At 33.4% G+C, this 16,095-nt stretch overlaps 1 protein-coding gene across 1 annotated transcript in view; it reads left to right on the top strand.

Moving 5' to 3' along the window:
- The window catches only part of dtx1 (deltex 1, E3 ubiquitin ligase), a 28,960-nt gene extending 14,217 nt beyond the window's left edge, over positions 1-14,743 (top strand). The window contains 9 exon segments of the mRNA XM_043247249.1: positions 674-1,379; positions 6,475-6,536; positions 7,703-7,864; positions 9,220-9,281; positions 9,392-9,550; positions 11,207-11,252; positions 11,255-11,367; positions 13,267-13,356; positions 14,519-14,743. Of these exon segments, the coding sequence (XP_043103184.1) occupies positions 674-1,379; positions 6,475-6,536; positions 7,703-7,864; positions 9,220-9,281; positions 9,392-9,550; positions 11,207-11,252; positions 11,255-11,367; positions 13,267-13,356; positions 14,519-14,743 (1,625 nt within the window).
- Positions 14,744-16,095: the final 1,352 nt, after the last annotated feature.

Genomic DNA, 16,095 nt, shown 5'->3' with positions numbered 1-16,095 from the left:
AAAAAAACCCAGATTTTTGTCTTCTTAAAATATAAAATATTTTCTTGATTTTTTTATTAGTGATAAAAATATTAAAAATAAAATGAAAATATAATAGAAATATATTTATATTATTTCCTATTTCTCTAGGTATAGAATAGATTTTCATCAATTAGTGTTTTATATATATATATATATATATATATATATATATATATATATATATATATATATATAATTATTCAGTATTATTTAATATAGTTTTTTTATTAAACATTTTTTATAGTTTACTAATTTTGTCATTTTTAGTGTTGTTTTTTGCTGCTACAGGTTTAGCTATTTTAGTGCAAGTTAATTTAAATGCAATTGTGAAATGTTGCTTTGGCAACAGATTTATTTATTTATTATATCTCAAGTCATTTTGCATCTCGCGAGTCTGCATTTTGATTTAAGCATGATGCACCAAATGCATAAAAATGCAAACGAACATTACTTAGTTTTGCGCCATGCATCTTTTCTTTTAACTTTAATGCAACGCAAGTCGGTTTAATTAAAAGCGTGACGCAGCAAATGCATAAAAATGAACATTACTTAGTTTTGCACCATGCACAACTTTAAAAAAATTTTATTTTATTTTATTTTTTTGCAGTGCATTAGTTCTTCATTAGTCCTCTCTCTCTCTCTCTGTCTGCAGGCACAATGCGTCCCGTGCAACGTAATTTCTACGACCCGTCCTCGGCTCCAGGCAAGGGCATCGTGTGGGAATGGGAGAACGACTGCGGCTCCTGGACGCCGTACGACATGGAGCTGTGCGTCAGCATCCAGAACGCCTACGAGAAGCAGCATCCCTGGCTGGACCTGAGCTCTCTGGGCTTCAGCTACGTAGTAGACTTCGACGGGATGTCCCAAACCAACCGGCAGAGTCAGAGGAAGCGGCGCATCCGGCGGCGGATGGACCTGGCCTACCCTCTCATCGCCGGATCCATCCCCAAGTCCCAGTCCTGGCCGGTGGGCACCAGCTCGGGGACGCCCTGCACCTGTCAGCAATGCATTCTGGTCCACAGCACGAGGGCCGCCTCCAACGCCATCCTGGCCCTGCAGCAGAGGAGGAAGCTGTACGGGACGGAGGGCGGAGCCAGCGCCGTCGTCAGGCAGAGCAACACCTTCGCCGGCACCTCCCTCTGGTCGCCCGCGACGACCGTCGCCAGGGGACACCATAACAACATATCGGTGGGAGGCGGAGGAGGAGGCGGGAAGGTGGAGATGAACTTCCCGTGCGCTCCTGCCATCGTGACGCTGCCATCCAATCACGCGCTTACTATTAACGGACAGAACAATCTGAACCGGCCGGGAACGCAGCGGATCACGGTGACGGCCAGCCGAGGATCTGTCCCTCCAGGGTAAGACACGAATATTGTTTTCCAAATGCAGAACAATTTTTTTTTTCTTTTAAAGCAACAGTTCACTCAAAAACTATGGAAGTCAGTGCGTGCCAGGAACAGTTGTGTTATATATATATATATATATATATATATATATATATATATGTGTTCTTTCTCAGTGAGGGCTAATTTATGATTCTTCAGTCCAGAATGATTCTTATGATTTTATATATATTTCATATATTTATATTTCTCAGTGAGGGCTAATTTATGATTCTTCAGTCCAGAATGATTCTTATGATTTTTGATATTTCATTTTCATAATTTTTGTTAATTACAACTATTGAATTATTTTTAAATTATGCTTTATTTTATTTATCTCCTCTCTCTCTCTCTCTCTCTCTCTCTCTCTCTATATATATATATATATATATTTTACAATTATTATAGTTTATTATAGATTTATTAATATATATATATATTATTTTTATTTGTCATTTATTTATTAATTAGCCCTCACCCTCAAATTATCCTAGGTGCATGTGACTTGTACGAATGCATTAAATGCATACAAAAATAAAATAACAGAACAGTTATCAGTGTTTGTAACGTTCTAAATATGGATATTTTTCTTCTACAAGAGGTCTTTAATAATCCCCCATGTTTTATTATGAATGGATGCGCTTAACAATTCTTAATATAATAATAATATAACTCCGATTGGATTAGTTTGAAAGTCACATACACTTAGGATTCCTCGAGGGTGAGTAAAACATGGGCTAATTTTCATTTTCGGATGAAATATCCTTTAATTATCCTGTTATATATAAGTACGATTGTCTGTCTTTCATCCGTTCAACACAAAAGGAGATATTTTGAGGAACGTATCTATCTATCTATCTATCTATCTATCTATCTATCTATCTATCTATCTATCTATCTATCTATCTATCTATCTATCTATCTATCTTTGCACTTCACTGCATCTTTCTCATCTTTGTTTATTGATGCTTTCAGTTTTGTAGAGATTGATCAGTTTGAACAGGGAAATAATCAATAGTGTCCTTTTGTGCTGTGACACTGAATCAGTCAAACGCACACACACACACACACACACACACACACACACACACACACACACACACACACACACACAAGGTGAGACTGTAATGCATCTATAAATCTTGTCCTTTCCTGTGAGTAGGTGAGAATGATTGTCGAGTTTAACCACATGCGTAAGTGCGTGTGTGTGTGTGTGTGTGTGTGTGTGTGTGTGTGTGTGTGTGTGAGAGAGAGAGAGAGAGAGAATTGTTTTGCCATCCAGTCTGTGATACACAGGGAAAAGATGAATAATGGATCAAGGCAAAACGGAGCCTCAGCAGACACACACACACACACACACACACACACACACACACACTTGTTGTGTTTCCATGTTTTATGGGGACATTCCCGTGTAATGTTTTTGTACTGTACAGACTGTACAGTTATTTATATATTTATATTATATATATATATATATATATATATATATATATATATATTTATATTTATTTATTTATTTGTTATTATCCTACACCTAAACCTAACCACCTAAACCAGGAAACTACTAAAAAAATTATCCTGTATGTTTTATAAGATAAAAAATGTTCCCATTAAGGTCAAAATTTACTGGTATTTCTATCATTGTTTGGACATTTGGTCCCCATGACGTGATAAATACCAGGTGCACACACACACTCACACACACACACACACACACACACACACACACACACACACACTCACACACACTCACGCACTCACACACACACACACACACACACACACACACACACACACACACACACACACACACACACACACACACACACACACACACACACACACACACACACACACACACACACACACACACACACACACACACACACACACATCACACACACACACACACACACACACACACACACACACACACACACACACACACACACACACACACACACACACACACACACACACACACACACACACACACACACACACACACACACACACACACACACACACACACACACACACACACACACACACACACACACACACACACACACACACACACACACACACACACACACACACACACACACACACACACACACACACACACAGAGTAAAGCACTTAATAAAGGGGTGTAAATCCTAGTAAACGTGAAGTGGAGATGTCTTCTGAAACCACAAACACACTTCAGCAGAAACACTGAGAGCAGAGCAGAGGAGAACAGAGACAGAGAGAGATTGTGAAAAAAGATGAGTTCACTTTGTTCCCAGGCGAGCGGTTCACACACACAGGATGAGTGTGGTTAACACACACACACACGTATCACACTATGTGCATGAACACAAACACACTCCAGTGTGGTGTAAACAAGCATCATACATGCACAAAACAGCAGTGTTATGACATGAGTTGACACGAACAAGCTAGAAAATGAGAACAGCTTCAGTGGAGCTCTGTCACAGACGCTGGGCTTTTCATATTAATGCAGCAATTTATTTTTTTATTCCCTACTACTTCAATAGTGAGTTTCAGCTAACAATTGGCTGGTTACCAAGTTTAAATATCTGTATAAAACAGTTTTGACCCTTTTTCTGAGCCACTGGCTCTTTCTTTCTTCCTTTTCTTTACTGAAGGGGTCTGACCACATTGCATGTGATTTCAGCACCACCACTAGAGGGCAGAGTCTGACAGGTTCTGATGCCCCACACACACACACACACATTTAATCTATACTCATGCACTTATCAGCCTTTACTTTTCACCTGAACATTAACATTTGTGAGATTTAATCCACCTGAACAGTTTTGAGGTTAAATGACTGTGTGTGTGTGTGTGTGTATATATATATATATATATATATATTATATATATATATATATATTATATATATAATACATAAATATATAAATACCCTATAAATACATTTGCAAAATAAAATAAATAATTATAATATTTATATATATTTTTATATATATTTTAACATTTAATTATATATATATATATATATATATATATATATATATATATATATATATATATATATATATATATATATATATATATATATATTGCTCTGTGCATTTATTTTATTTTGCAAATGTAGATATACATTAATACATAAAAACCCCTTAAAATGACAAAAATCTGGAATTGAATTTATTTTAAAATTATTCTGATTTGTTGAATTGTACAATAATCCCATCTTAAGTGCATTATTCATTCAATTAAGCAGAATTATAATTGCATGCTAATTTTACAATTCGTTAAATTTGGACATAAGTCCATTAATTTTTTATATTTATTTTTATTTTGTTTTATTTTATTTTATTTTTTACAATTTTAAATATTCATTATGTACGGAGCAGTAAAACAAAATCGTTATTTTACATTTATTTTGTAAAAATGATGTACATTTCAAACATCTTCATTATTCCTCATAATTCAGTTAAATTATTTTATCGAGTAATTTAATTACATTTGGATTTGTAGTTTATTGCTGTCATGATATCATCTCTTTAATTACAAATATATATTTTGTGAGTTCTATGGAGTAATTTTTGTCTGGTTTCCTTCAATAAACGAACGTAAACATGAGTCTGAAGTCACTGAACACTAACAGAGTTCAGATCATTTCTAAAACTGACTGCTGACTTCCTGTTTGACTTCCTGTCGCAGCTGATGTAAGTGTGTGTGTGTGATCAGATGAGGAAGTGTGTGTTGTGTGTGTTTGGCGTTTATTGAGATCAGGAGAGATGATGGAGACGGATGGAGACTCAGACAAGGACAGACGGTAGGATCTCTCTTTTATCAGCAGCAGGGCTTTGATTCTCTGCATCAGAGAAAACATGATTCGAGCCAAACGCAAGCGTTTCCTGATCCGTCTCGATGAGGAAAACAGTTGAGCTCTGTCTGAAAGTGCATAGAAACTTTCGTTTTAACATGCAAGTAAACAGATTAACTGTGCAAAGTTGCATACAAGTTATTTTGTACATTGTTTCATTTAAAATAATTACTGTGATTCAAATTCAAATATATTTACACATATATATATATATATATATATATATATATATATATATATATATATATATATATATATATATATATATTATTATTATTATTATTTTTTTTTTTTTTTTATATTGTAACATTCTGTCCCCTTGATTGATTGGATTTATATTTATAAATTTTTATTTTTAAAATTATTTATAATATTTATTTTAATAAAACAATTTCTTATTTTCTAGTTACTAGTTTTTTTTTTATTATTTTATATTATATTTTATATTTTTATTTTGCATGATATTTTTGTTATTCTTTCTTTCTATTTATTTGTATTATTTGTTTTATTATTTATTTATGTATGTATTATTCATGAAGTAGTGTATTTTATTTTATTTTATTTTATTTTATCATAAATAATCAGCATACTAATGCACCTAGCAACCACATGACAACACCCTGGCAACCAATAACATCATCATAATCCTAGCAATGCTATTTTAGTATCGTTGACATACCATTTTTGTCTTTTATTTATTATTAAACATTTTAAAGTGAACTTTTTATTTACTTTTATATTTTGTTATATACATTTTAAAAAATTTTTTACAAATTAAACTAATAAAAATTAATGCGACGAATGTTGGCAACTAGCTTTTAAATGTTAAGTTTTATATTTTATGTCAGTTAAGATATTAAGATTAAATTTTTTTTAATGGTTTAGATTCGATTACTTATAGTACTATAATAAATAATTTTCTTTAGGCAGTAAATAGAGTTTGACTTATAATGCAGCATCTATCGTCATCATCTGGTTTCGCTGAAGAAGCTCGGGGATGAAGACTTTTCTGAGTTAGTTTTTGTTCCTCGTGTGATCTGATGAGCTGTAACTTCAGCTTTAGAGTTCACTGGATGCTGATTGGTCCGATTGGATGCGTTAGTCTCAAAGAACTGTTCTGGGATGTTTATTTCTCTTCATCAGAGGTTTGGATCGTCTCTTCAAGTTTAAAAGCTGTAGGATCATTGTCTGTTTCCTGTCATCTTCAGGGTTCCTGCACTTCCTGTGAAGAATCTCACCGGGTCAGGTCCGGTCCATCCCGCGTTAGCAGGTACCACGCCACAAAACAACTCACTCGCTTCGGTCCAACCAACTTTACTGGCATGACAGTTTGGTAAAGGGTTTTCCCGGTATTTTAGTGTTCAAGCAAACTGAATTCAAGGTCCTTGCACGTAGAATTTTTTTGGGAGTTTTCCTGTTTGCCATCTTTTCCTATCAAAAAGCTTGCCATGGATGGGGAAACACAGAAAATCGAACCTAACGTTGTTGTTTTTTGTCTTTATGACGGATGAAAGTTTCGGAGGTGGTGTGTAAAAGTGAGGTTGTATTTATTTTTTAACATGCGAAAAACATGCGACAAACATTTCTGACCTTAAAAATGAACAGCTTAACGTTTTTTTACATTTTATTTTGGCATGAAAGTAAAGAGCTTAACTGTGTACAAAGATGTACATCAATGTTTGTTTGTTTCTTAACTTGTTATGTTTATACTTTATTTTAATATGTAAATACCAACAGATTATTTTAATTAAAAAGACAGAAATTTTGAATTTAGGATTAAGATTTAATGTAAGTTTTTGTAGCTTAACTTTGTCCAAAAGTGTATAAAAATATTTTTTTGTGTCCAAAGAACTTTAATTTAATTTTATTTTTTATTTAATTTTATTTTATTTTATTTTATTTTATTCATGCAAGTACCAGTAAACTATATACCAAAGGATGGTTTTAACATGGTTTTAAATTTAGAATTTAGAATTTAGGATTAAGATTTAATGTACATTTTAGTATCTTAACTTTGTCCAAAACTGTATAGAAATATTTTTTGTGTCCAAAGAACTTTCAATTCAATTTAATTTAATTTAATTTTATTTTATTTTATTTTATTTTATTTTATTTTATTTTATTTTATTTTATTTTATTTTATTTTTTTATTCATGCAAGTATCAGTAAACTATATACCAAAAGATGGTTTTAACAAAAAGACATAAATGAAGAATTTAGGATTTTGGGAATTTTGTTTTACTTTACCGTGCAAGTAAACAGCTTAACTGTGTTTAAATATATAGCAACTATTTTGTTAAACATGTATGAAGATTTGAGAAATTAAGAAATAATTTTTGCTATTTACATGAATGCATTTGACAGATGCAGACAAAAGCGACTTTTATCAGTTCATGCATTTTCCAGGAACTGAACCTAAGTGTGTGTTTGTGTCAGGAATGACTGGGATCCTCATGTGTGCCGCTGGGCTCCCCGTGTGTTTGACCCGGGCTCCTAAACCCATCCTCCATCCACCGCCGGTCAGCAAGAGCGACCTGAAGCCCGTGCCGGGGATCAACAGCATCCGACGCAAGACCAAGAAAAAGCACCTCCGCAAAGGTGAGTGTGTGTGTGTGTGTGTCTAGCGATTGATTCTCCGTCCGACTTTTTCTGCTGATCTGAGCAGAGCGGGCTTTGTGTGAATCGAGCAACGGCGGAAAGCGACAAGGTTCCTCCTACATTACAGCGGCTGAACCGTGTTACCATAGATCCGCTTCACGTCGCGCTTATAGATTTGTTTTTGTGCACAAATCAAGTGGCAGGAATCAATAGTGTATTGAAAGTCCGGACAGCGGGAGCGTGTTCGTGCGCTAAAGGTCACCAGAATAAAGACGCTTTGAGAAATAAACACTGAAGCTCTGTGTTTGACGGATCCTCTCTTCGGCGCCGGTCGGTGTCGGAAGGATTGACAAGAACGCCGTTAATGCTAGAGGTGTAGAAAATGAAGGGCTTGGTTTAAGACCAGGATTAGGCCATGCTTCAATTCGGACATGTAAGTATTTAAAGGCACTGACATGTTAAAAGCTCAGGTTTACGTGTTCGTCTAGGACCAGGCGAAAGTCTTGTCTGTGAAACTAGGAGATAACCTTACGATTTAAAAAATTCGTTTTATGTGCTTTTTCAGTCATGTGGAGCCTAATAAACGTACCAGCTTCTGTCTGCGATCTTTGATCTATTAGGTTTTTACTTATATGTACACTGCGCACGTTTCATTTTACGCTATTTTGTTTTCTATTAAATCACATGTGCATTCCCTAACATCTTTATTATTCATTAAAACCTATTGGCCAATCAAGAACAATCATAATTTAATTCAATTTAGCAATTTATTATGGCATAGTTCTATAAATTGAATGTACATTTTAAACATTTTCATTATTCACCATAATCCATAGGTTTTATTTTCAGTCCATAGGTTTTTTTATTTTATCAAAATCCAATATATATATATATATATATATATATATATATATATATATATATATATATATATATATTATATATATATTTTTTTTTTTTTTTTTTTATTCAAGTAAAAAGTTATCTACAGATAAAAATGAGAGGTGCATAGATTTTCTTTTTTTTCAAATTTTATATTTCTTTTAGCAATATTTTGAAGTAAATAATAATTTTAATTTTTAAGCTAATGCTATTTTTAAATAAATGCAATTTTTATCTTGTATGCTAGTTTATTTTTATTCTCTTTTAAGCTTTAATCAGCACACAGGAGACTGTTTGTATTTTATATGTAAATATGTAATTTTCTTATTGGGTGTCAATTTATTTTAATTTCCATAAATGTTATCTTTTTTATTATATTTAAAAATGTGTATAGATGCTATTATTTTTTGTATTTTATTTTAATTTTAGCTAACCAGGTATGAATGGCTCACTGTTCGGTCTGTTTTTTCCAGGTAAAAACCCCGAGGACGTGGTTCGGCGCTACACGGAGAAGATCAAGTCGGCTCCCGATGAGGTGATTGATGAGCGTCATGTGACCAGCCGAGCGTTGTGTTGTTTACTAGCAGAGCTAATGAGCGAGGCAGCAGATGTCTGTCAGTGTTACTCACTGTTGATATCCGTCAGGACTGCACCATCTGTATGGAGCGACTGGCCACCGCGTCCGGATACGAGGGAGTGCTGAGCTACAGAGGCATCAAGCCCGAGCTGGTCGGCAAACTGGGAAAGTGCGGACACATGTACCATCTTCTGTGTCTGGTGGCCATGTACAACAACGGCAATAAGGTAACCAAACCATCCAGGATTTATCACGATTTTACGGCGTTTTGTCCAATCCGGAAAATATTGAAAAAGTGTGCATCCTATGAAAACACTGCATTGAATCACATAACACTCTCGTAACTCATGTTGTGGCCTGTTTTAGATATTTTTTTTAAAAACAATAATGGGATTTGAAACCTTCCTTGCGAGTCAGATTAACACAAAACTGGTTTCTGTGCAGTTTGTGCACTCAACTCAAGGCTACGGAAAACGCTGAAGGTCAGAAATCTCATAAATAAAAACTATAAAAACACATAAAAATGCTATCCTGAAATAGTTGGGATGCTGTTTAAAATGTAAATTAAGACCGAATGCACACAAAAACAACTCAGAAGACCAGCTCATTGGTTTCTTAAAGGGATAGATCGCCCAAAAATGAAAAATCTTGGAGATATTTTTGATGAAATCGTGGGAGCTTTCTGACTAGGGAGATAAATAAAAAACGAATGTTCATTTATATCAAGTTATGGAACGATAGTATTTTTAATAGTCAAGTTTTTGAAAAAACAGATTCTTATTCAAAGTGCTGATTTTAGGCGAATTGCATGGAAATCAATGGGGCTCAATTTGAGCTGCGACACAAAAAAATGCGTTCAGCCTTTCTGAAACGAGTCTATTTGTCGAAACTTTGCATGCACGTTCATGAGCCTAAAGCCGAAATACGCACCAAATTTCAAGAAGAAATAAATAGGTTAACCAGTGTTTCAATTGGTTTGAATGTTGAACGTTGGTCAGATTGACCTGAACACACTGACATGATGTTTTTATCCAGAGTGACTTTCATTGCATGCAAGATAAAAAACATCTTAAAAATATTAATATTAATACATTTTTAAGACTTTTCTTAGACAGACAGTTTTTAATGCTGGTATTGATGTAATAGTAGGCTGTGTTATTTTTAGTGGCTGACTTCAAATTAAGCTGCGCTTTATGCATTCACCCATTGTCATATTCATGTCATTTTCACTGTGTGCTGTATGCAATACCACCGTTACCTCGGCTTCATTTCAAAAATAGAATTCCCAAAGCACACAAACTACCAGAATACTGAGTGCCCTGTTGGTTGCAATATTTTAATTAGAACTGTATTTAATGTTTTATATTAAATATTTATTTATTTGCGAAAAAATACTTTGTCTTAAAGTACAAGTATGCTTGCTCTACACATTTACACTTTAATCCATTTTTCGAATTATTTAGAATTTCTTAAATATTAATTGAAATAAGTAAAATTATATTTTCATTTCTACTGATGTTAGGAGAGGACGATATTTGGTCGAGTATTAGAAAATCTGGAATCTAAGGGTGAAAAAAAAAATCTATACTTTAATATTGAGAAAATCGCCTTTAAAATGGTCCAATGCATACAAAAATGAATGACGGAAATATCCTTAATTTTATTGCAAATGTATTGCTATAAATATGTCCAGTAAGGCTGGTTTTAACACCGGATCCGTCCTCTGATGTTTTTCTTGGGTGCATTTCACATTTACAGACCACCGCAGAGCAAAGAAGTGAACGAATGAAAGAAACTGAATGTTGGTTGACTTAAATCTCAAATCGTCACAGTTGTTGCTGTTACTCTTTGTGTGTTTAATGTGTCTGATGTTGCTCTTTTAGGACGGCAGTCTGCAGTGTCCCACCTGTAAGGCCATCTACGGGGAGAAAACGGCACACAGCCTCCTGGGAAGATGGAGTACCACGTGATTCCTCATTCTCTACCTGGATACTCCGACACCAAGACTATACGGATCGTCTATGACATTCCAGCTGGGATACAGGTATATTAATCCGATTAATCCGAATTATAAATATGAAAAAAAAACTTTTATTCGGAAAAAAATAATAAGCAATCGCAAACTTTGTTAGAAAAAATTATTTTATATATATTTTTATTTATTTTTTATCTATTTTTAAAGATACCTTCATTTTTCACTATACACCGTAAAAAGGCAAACAGCTTCAGTATATTTTTAAGTTTGTTTTTTTTTGTAATCCATTTTAAAAATTAGTTTTAAAGGTATCCTTATTAGAAATATTTTTAATGCGGATATTTATGCAGTAGTAGCCTCAGAGGTAGGTGTGATTTAATTTTATTTTTAACTTTATTTATGTTAGTTAAATAGTTTAACTCTGTATAAAGGTTTTTATGCATTTTATCTAAAATATTTTAAGTAAACAGGAGATTTTTACATACATAAAAATACCATTACCACTGTACCAGCTGTACAAAGGTGTATTAAAAGCGGTTTTATTTTATTATTTTTTTTTTTACATTTTTAATTTTTATTTTATTTTCATTGTGGAAATGCAGCTATAGATAAGATACTCTCATAAAGAAAGAAAAACAATGCAATAGCTACTAGATTATTATTTTTTATTATAAAAATGTGTCTATAATATATATATATAAGAGTTGGTGTTGAATATTACAGTGACGATTAACACAGATGTTAATAAGTTTGTTTGTAAGACGGCTTTGCACCCATACTTCATGTCAGTCTGTCGCTGCAGAGTGACCCGTTGGCTTGTGGCTTCTGGTCACTGTGTTTTCACCGTGTTTTAGCGTCCGTGAGGCAGGAAGTGGCTGCGTGGGGATTTCCTGCTCAACGGGGACAGTGGTGCAGCTCATTCTGGGTCATTATCTCTCATGTACTTGCTCTATAGTTTTTGCACGATCAGCCACCCACTCGCTTTCTGGGCTCCGACTCGGTAAGATTAAGGATGAAAAATATCCCATCACTAACGCCCTCAACATGCATAGAAGTGAATTTCCAGTTAATTAAAGTTATAGTAATGGTATTTTTGTTTTTTTGAGCAGTTAGGCAATAAAAAATACAAATATTATACATATTTATTTAATATGTATTAAATATTTATTTTTATAACGTTATGATTAATATTTGTTGCATTAAATGTTATAATCCTATAGAAATAATAATATACATTTTTGATAAAAATTATTATATAAATAGATTATACTCAATATTATATTATACACATTATTATATATTATTCATATATAATTAGATCCATTTATATATATATATATATATATATATATATATATATATATATATATATATATATTAGGATAATTTTAGGATAATAATTTTAATCACTTTTAGAGGTACATTTTAGTATTTATGGATGTAGAAGTATAGTTTTATGCTGTTTTAGTATCACTGAGATACTGTTTTTATTTATATAATATTTTTTATTTTATTTCAAGTAACAAAAGTGATTTTTATTTTTTCAGCCAACTATATTTTGAAAACGTTCTTGCAGTTTAAAGAGTTAGCTGACCAAAAAATGGACGTCCTATGACAGAATTTCCGCTTTCGGGAGAACTAACTAACTTCTGACAGGGACTATTAAAAGTCCTGTTTTTGTTATTGTACTTTTTCGACTTCTATAGGTGAATGAGCCACTATTAGCTGTAATGATGCTAATAAATATGTGGTTTTGAATGCATAAATCGCATATGGTGTGGTGCTAATTCAAAGGAGCAAGAAAATCCTTTTTGGGGATGTGTGCAGTAATGGCTTTGATCAGTGTGTGAAGCTGTGATGTTGATCAGCGGGACTCGTCTCGCACCTCAGGCCGTCGTTAGCCTCTCCTCTCCACTGTGTGCTAATTGAGCGAGCAGTGTGTGAAGTGTGACCGTGTGTTTTGTCCAGACCACAGAGCACCCGAATCCCGGGAAAAAGTACAGCGCGCGCGGATTTCCTCGACACTGCTACTTACCAGACAACGAGAAAGGCCGGAAGGTGAGTCCAGATCTGCTGTAAATCATGCATCTTTTTTTCATTTGGTTGTTTTATTTAATGCATTACTTTTATTTATTTGTTTACATATGTTTAATCTATTACTGTAGGAAGATAAAGCGACATTTAAAAAAAAAAATTATAATAATAATATTAACATGATGTACACAAAAAATAAAACAAAATAAAAAATTAATTCAAATTAGGCACGATGTTAGAGACATCAAAATAATAATAATAATAATAATAATAATAATAATAACAATCTAAAAATACTACAACTTTAAAATTGCAAAACACAAAAATATGATACATGAATCATACAAATTATATACCAATACTATTTTATATAAATATGGCCTTTAGAAAATACAAAAATTAAAATAATATATAAGAAAGTGTATTAAAAAAACTTGCATTACAATGATTGTGACATGAAAATGAATGAAATATAATAAAAAAAAAAAAAAATCCAACAATACAAATATATGTGTTCTCAAATGATTCATCATGATTAATTAATTCCAAAATAAAAGTTTTTCTTTACATAATATGTCTGTTTGTACTGTTTATTTATTATGCATATATTAAAACACACATACAGTGTATATTTTGAAAGTATAATATCTTATATTTGATATTACATGTAAATATGTTTAATTTATAAACATAACGTATTTTTATTAAATATATACATGCATGTGTTAGTATTTATGTATACAAAATAATGAAAAACCTTTATTTTGGATGCAATTAATTGTTTAAGAGCACTGATACACAAAAAAAAAAAAAAAAAAAAAAAAAAAAAATAAAAATATATATATATATATATATATATATATATATATATATATAAAACTATATTATATTTATATAAAACTATATTTCTTTCAATACTGAAAGGTATTATTAAAAAGTTCTAATTTATATTCTACTCTTATATTCATATAAAATATAAATTGTAATATAATATTCACACACATCATTAAAAATATTGAAATAAATATATAATGAATATATATTTATTAAAATAATAATATAAATGAATAGTACTTGTCTATTAATCATATAATCATATATAATATTTCATGGTTATTAATCACAATTGTTGCTGTCTATCTATTATTGAATGCAGGTTCGTGACGTTTTTTCCGCCTCGTTTCAGGTGTTGAAGTTGCTCATCACGGCGTGGGACCGTCGCCTGATCTTCACCATCGGGACGTCCAGCACCACGGGGGAGACGGACACGGTCGTCTGGAACGAGATCCACCACAAAACAGAGTTCGGCTCCAACCTCACGGGCCACGGCTACCCCGACCCCAACTACCTGGACAACGTGATGAGGGAACTGGCCGCTCAGGGCGTCGGAGAGGACAACCTGAAGGACTGAAGCTCGGCCCGCACGCACACACACACACGCACCTCGAGCCGAGGCGTTCCTGACCGCCGGAGAGACCTTTGACCTCTCCGAGAACCACGGCCCTCGCTGACCTCGAGCGAGAGCCGAGGAGACGTGGAGGATGGAGTGATGAAACCAATACAAATTACTCTAATCTGTTCCTCATTTGCTGTCGAAGCGCTCTTTCTCTCGCGACGCTCTTTTTCAAGGCTACCCAGAATGCATCTGGGCCCAGACCGGTGCATGTGGTAGTTGTATATACACACTCATTAGTGGGGTTGTGTTATATCTAGAGCTGTCAAGTAATTTGAATTTTTAATCTAATTAATAACATGATTACTTATCAGTTTCGGCTAGGAAATGTCCCCCCGGATGATCATTTAAGTGTTGCATAAACTTTACAGATGCGTAGCTTTACAAAGATTCAGTGTTGCGTAAATATTGATAAACGGAATATGAAATGGTTTTTTAAAAAACGAAATGAAATGGTAGGCGGCGGCAAATTTTAACGAGCGAGTCGTTGAATTATTCGTCCAATTGATTTATTCAAGCAGATGATTCGATCTTTATTAATGAGTCATTGATTTATTCAAATGGCTGATTCATTAAGAGATAAAGCTGGAGATTGTCGATTTGATTCAGTCAGTAAAAAAGCAAGTGACTTTTTAAACTGTTTTTTGAGTCACTGAATCATTCAATTCAATCAAACACCTGATTCATTTATGAATAAGACTGATTTATTCAAATGGCTGATTCAGTGAGAAATAAAGCAGCGACTAATGAATGAATCAGCCAATAATGAAGCTAACGACTCTTTAAATGAGCGAGTCACAGAATCATCAGTTCATTCAATTCAATCAAATGAAACTAGCTGCTGTCTTCACGAATGAGTCACTAAATACTCGGTTTATTCGATTCATTCAAACAGCTGATTCTTTCAGAAATTAAAAAAGTGACTGCCTTTATGAATCAGCCACTGAATCACTGACTCACTCGATTTGTTCAAATGGCTCATTCAGTCAGTAACGAAGCCAGTGACCGTTTAAACGATTGAGTCACTGAATCGTCGGCTCACTCAATTCAATCAAACACCTGATTCATTTATGAATAAGACTGATTTATTCAAATGGCTGATTCAGTGAGAAATAAAGCAGCGACTAATGAATGAATCAGCCAATAATGAAGCTAACGACTCTTTAAATGAGCGAGTCACAGAATCATCAGTTCATTCAATTCAATCAAACTCCTGATTCATTATTCGAAAGATTCATTCAAACAGCTGATTCTTTCACGAATGATTAAAAATACTCTTTTATTCGATTTTCAGCTGATTCTTTCAGAAA

Source organism: Puntigrus tetrazona, chromosome 8, assembly GCF_018831695.1.
Source record: "Puntigrus tetrazona isolate hp1 chromosome 8, ASM1883169v1, whole genome shotgun sequence".
NCBI classification, from domain to species: domain Eukaryota; kingdom Metazoa; phylum Chordata; class Actinopteri; order Cypriniformes; family Cyprinidae; genus Puntigrus; species Puntigrus tetrazona.
This window is presented reverse-complemented; position numbering and strand designations above follow the sequence as displayed.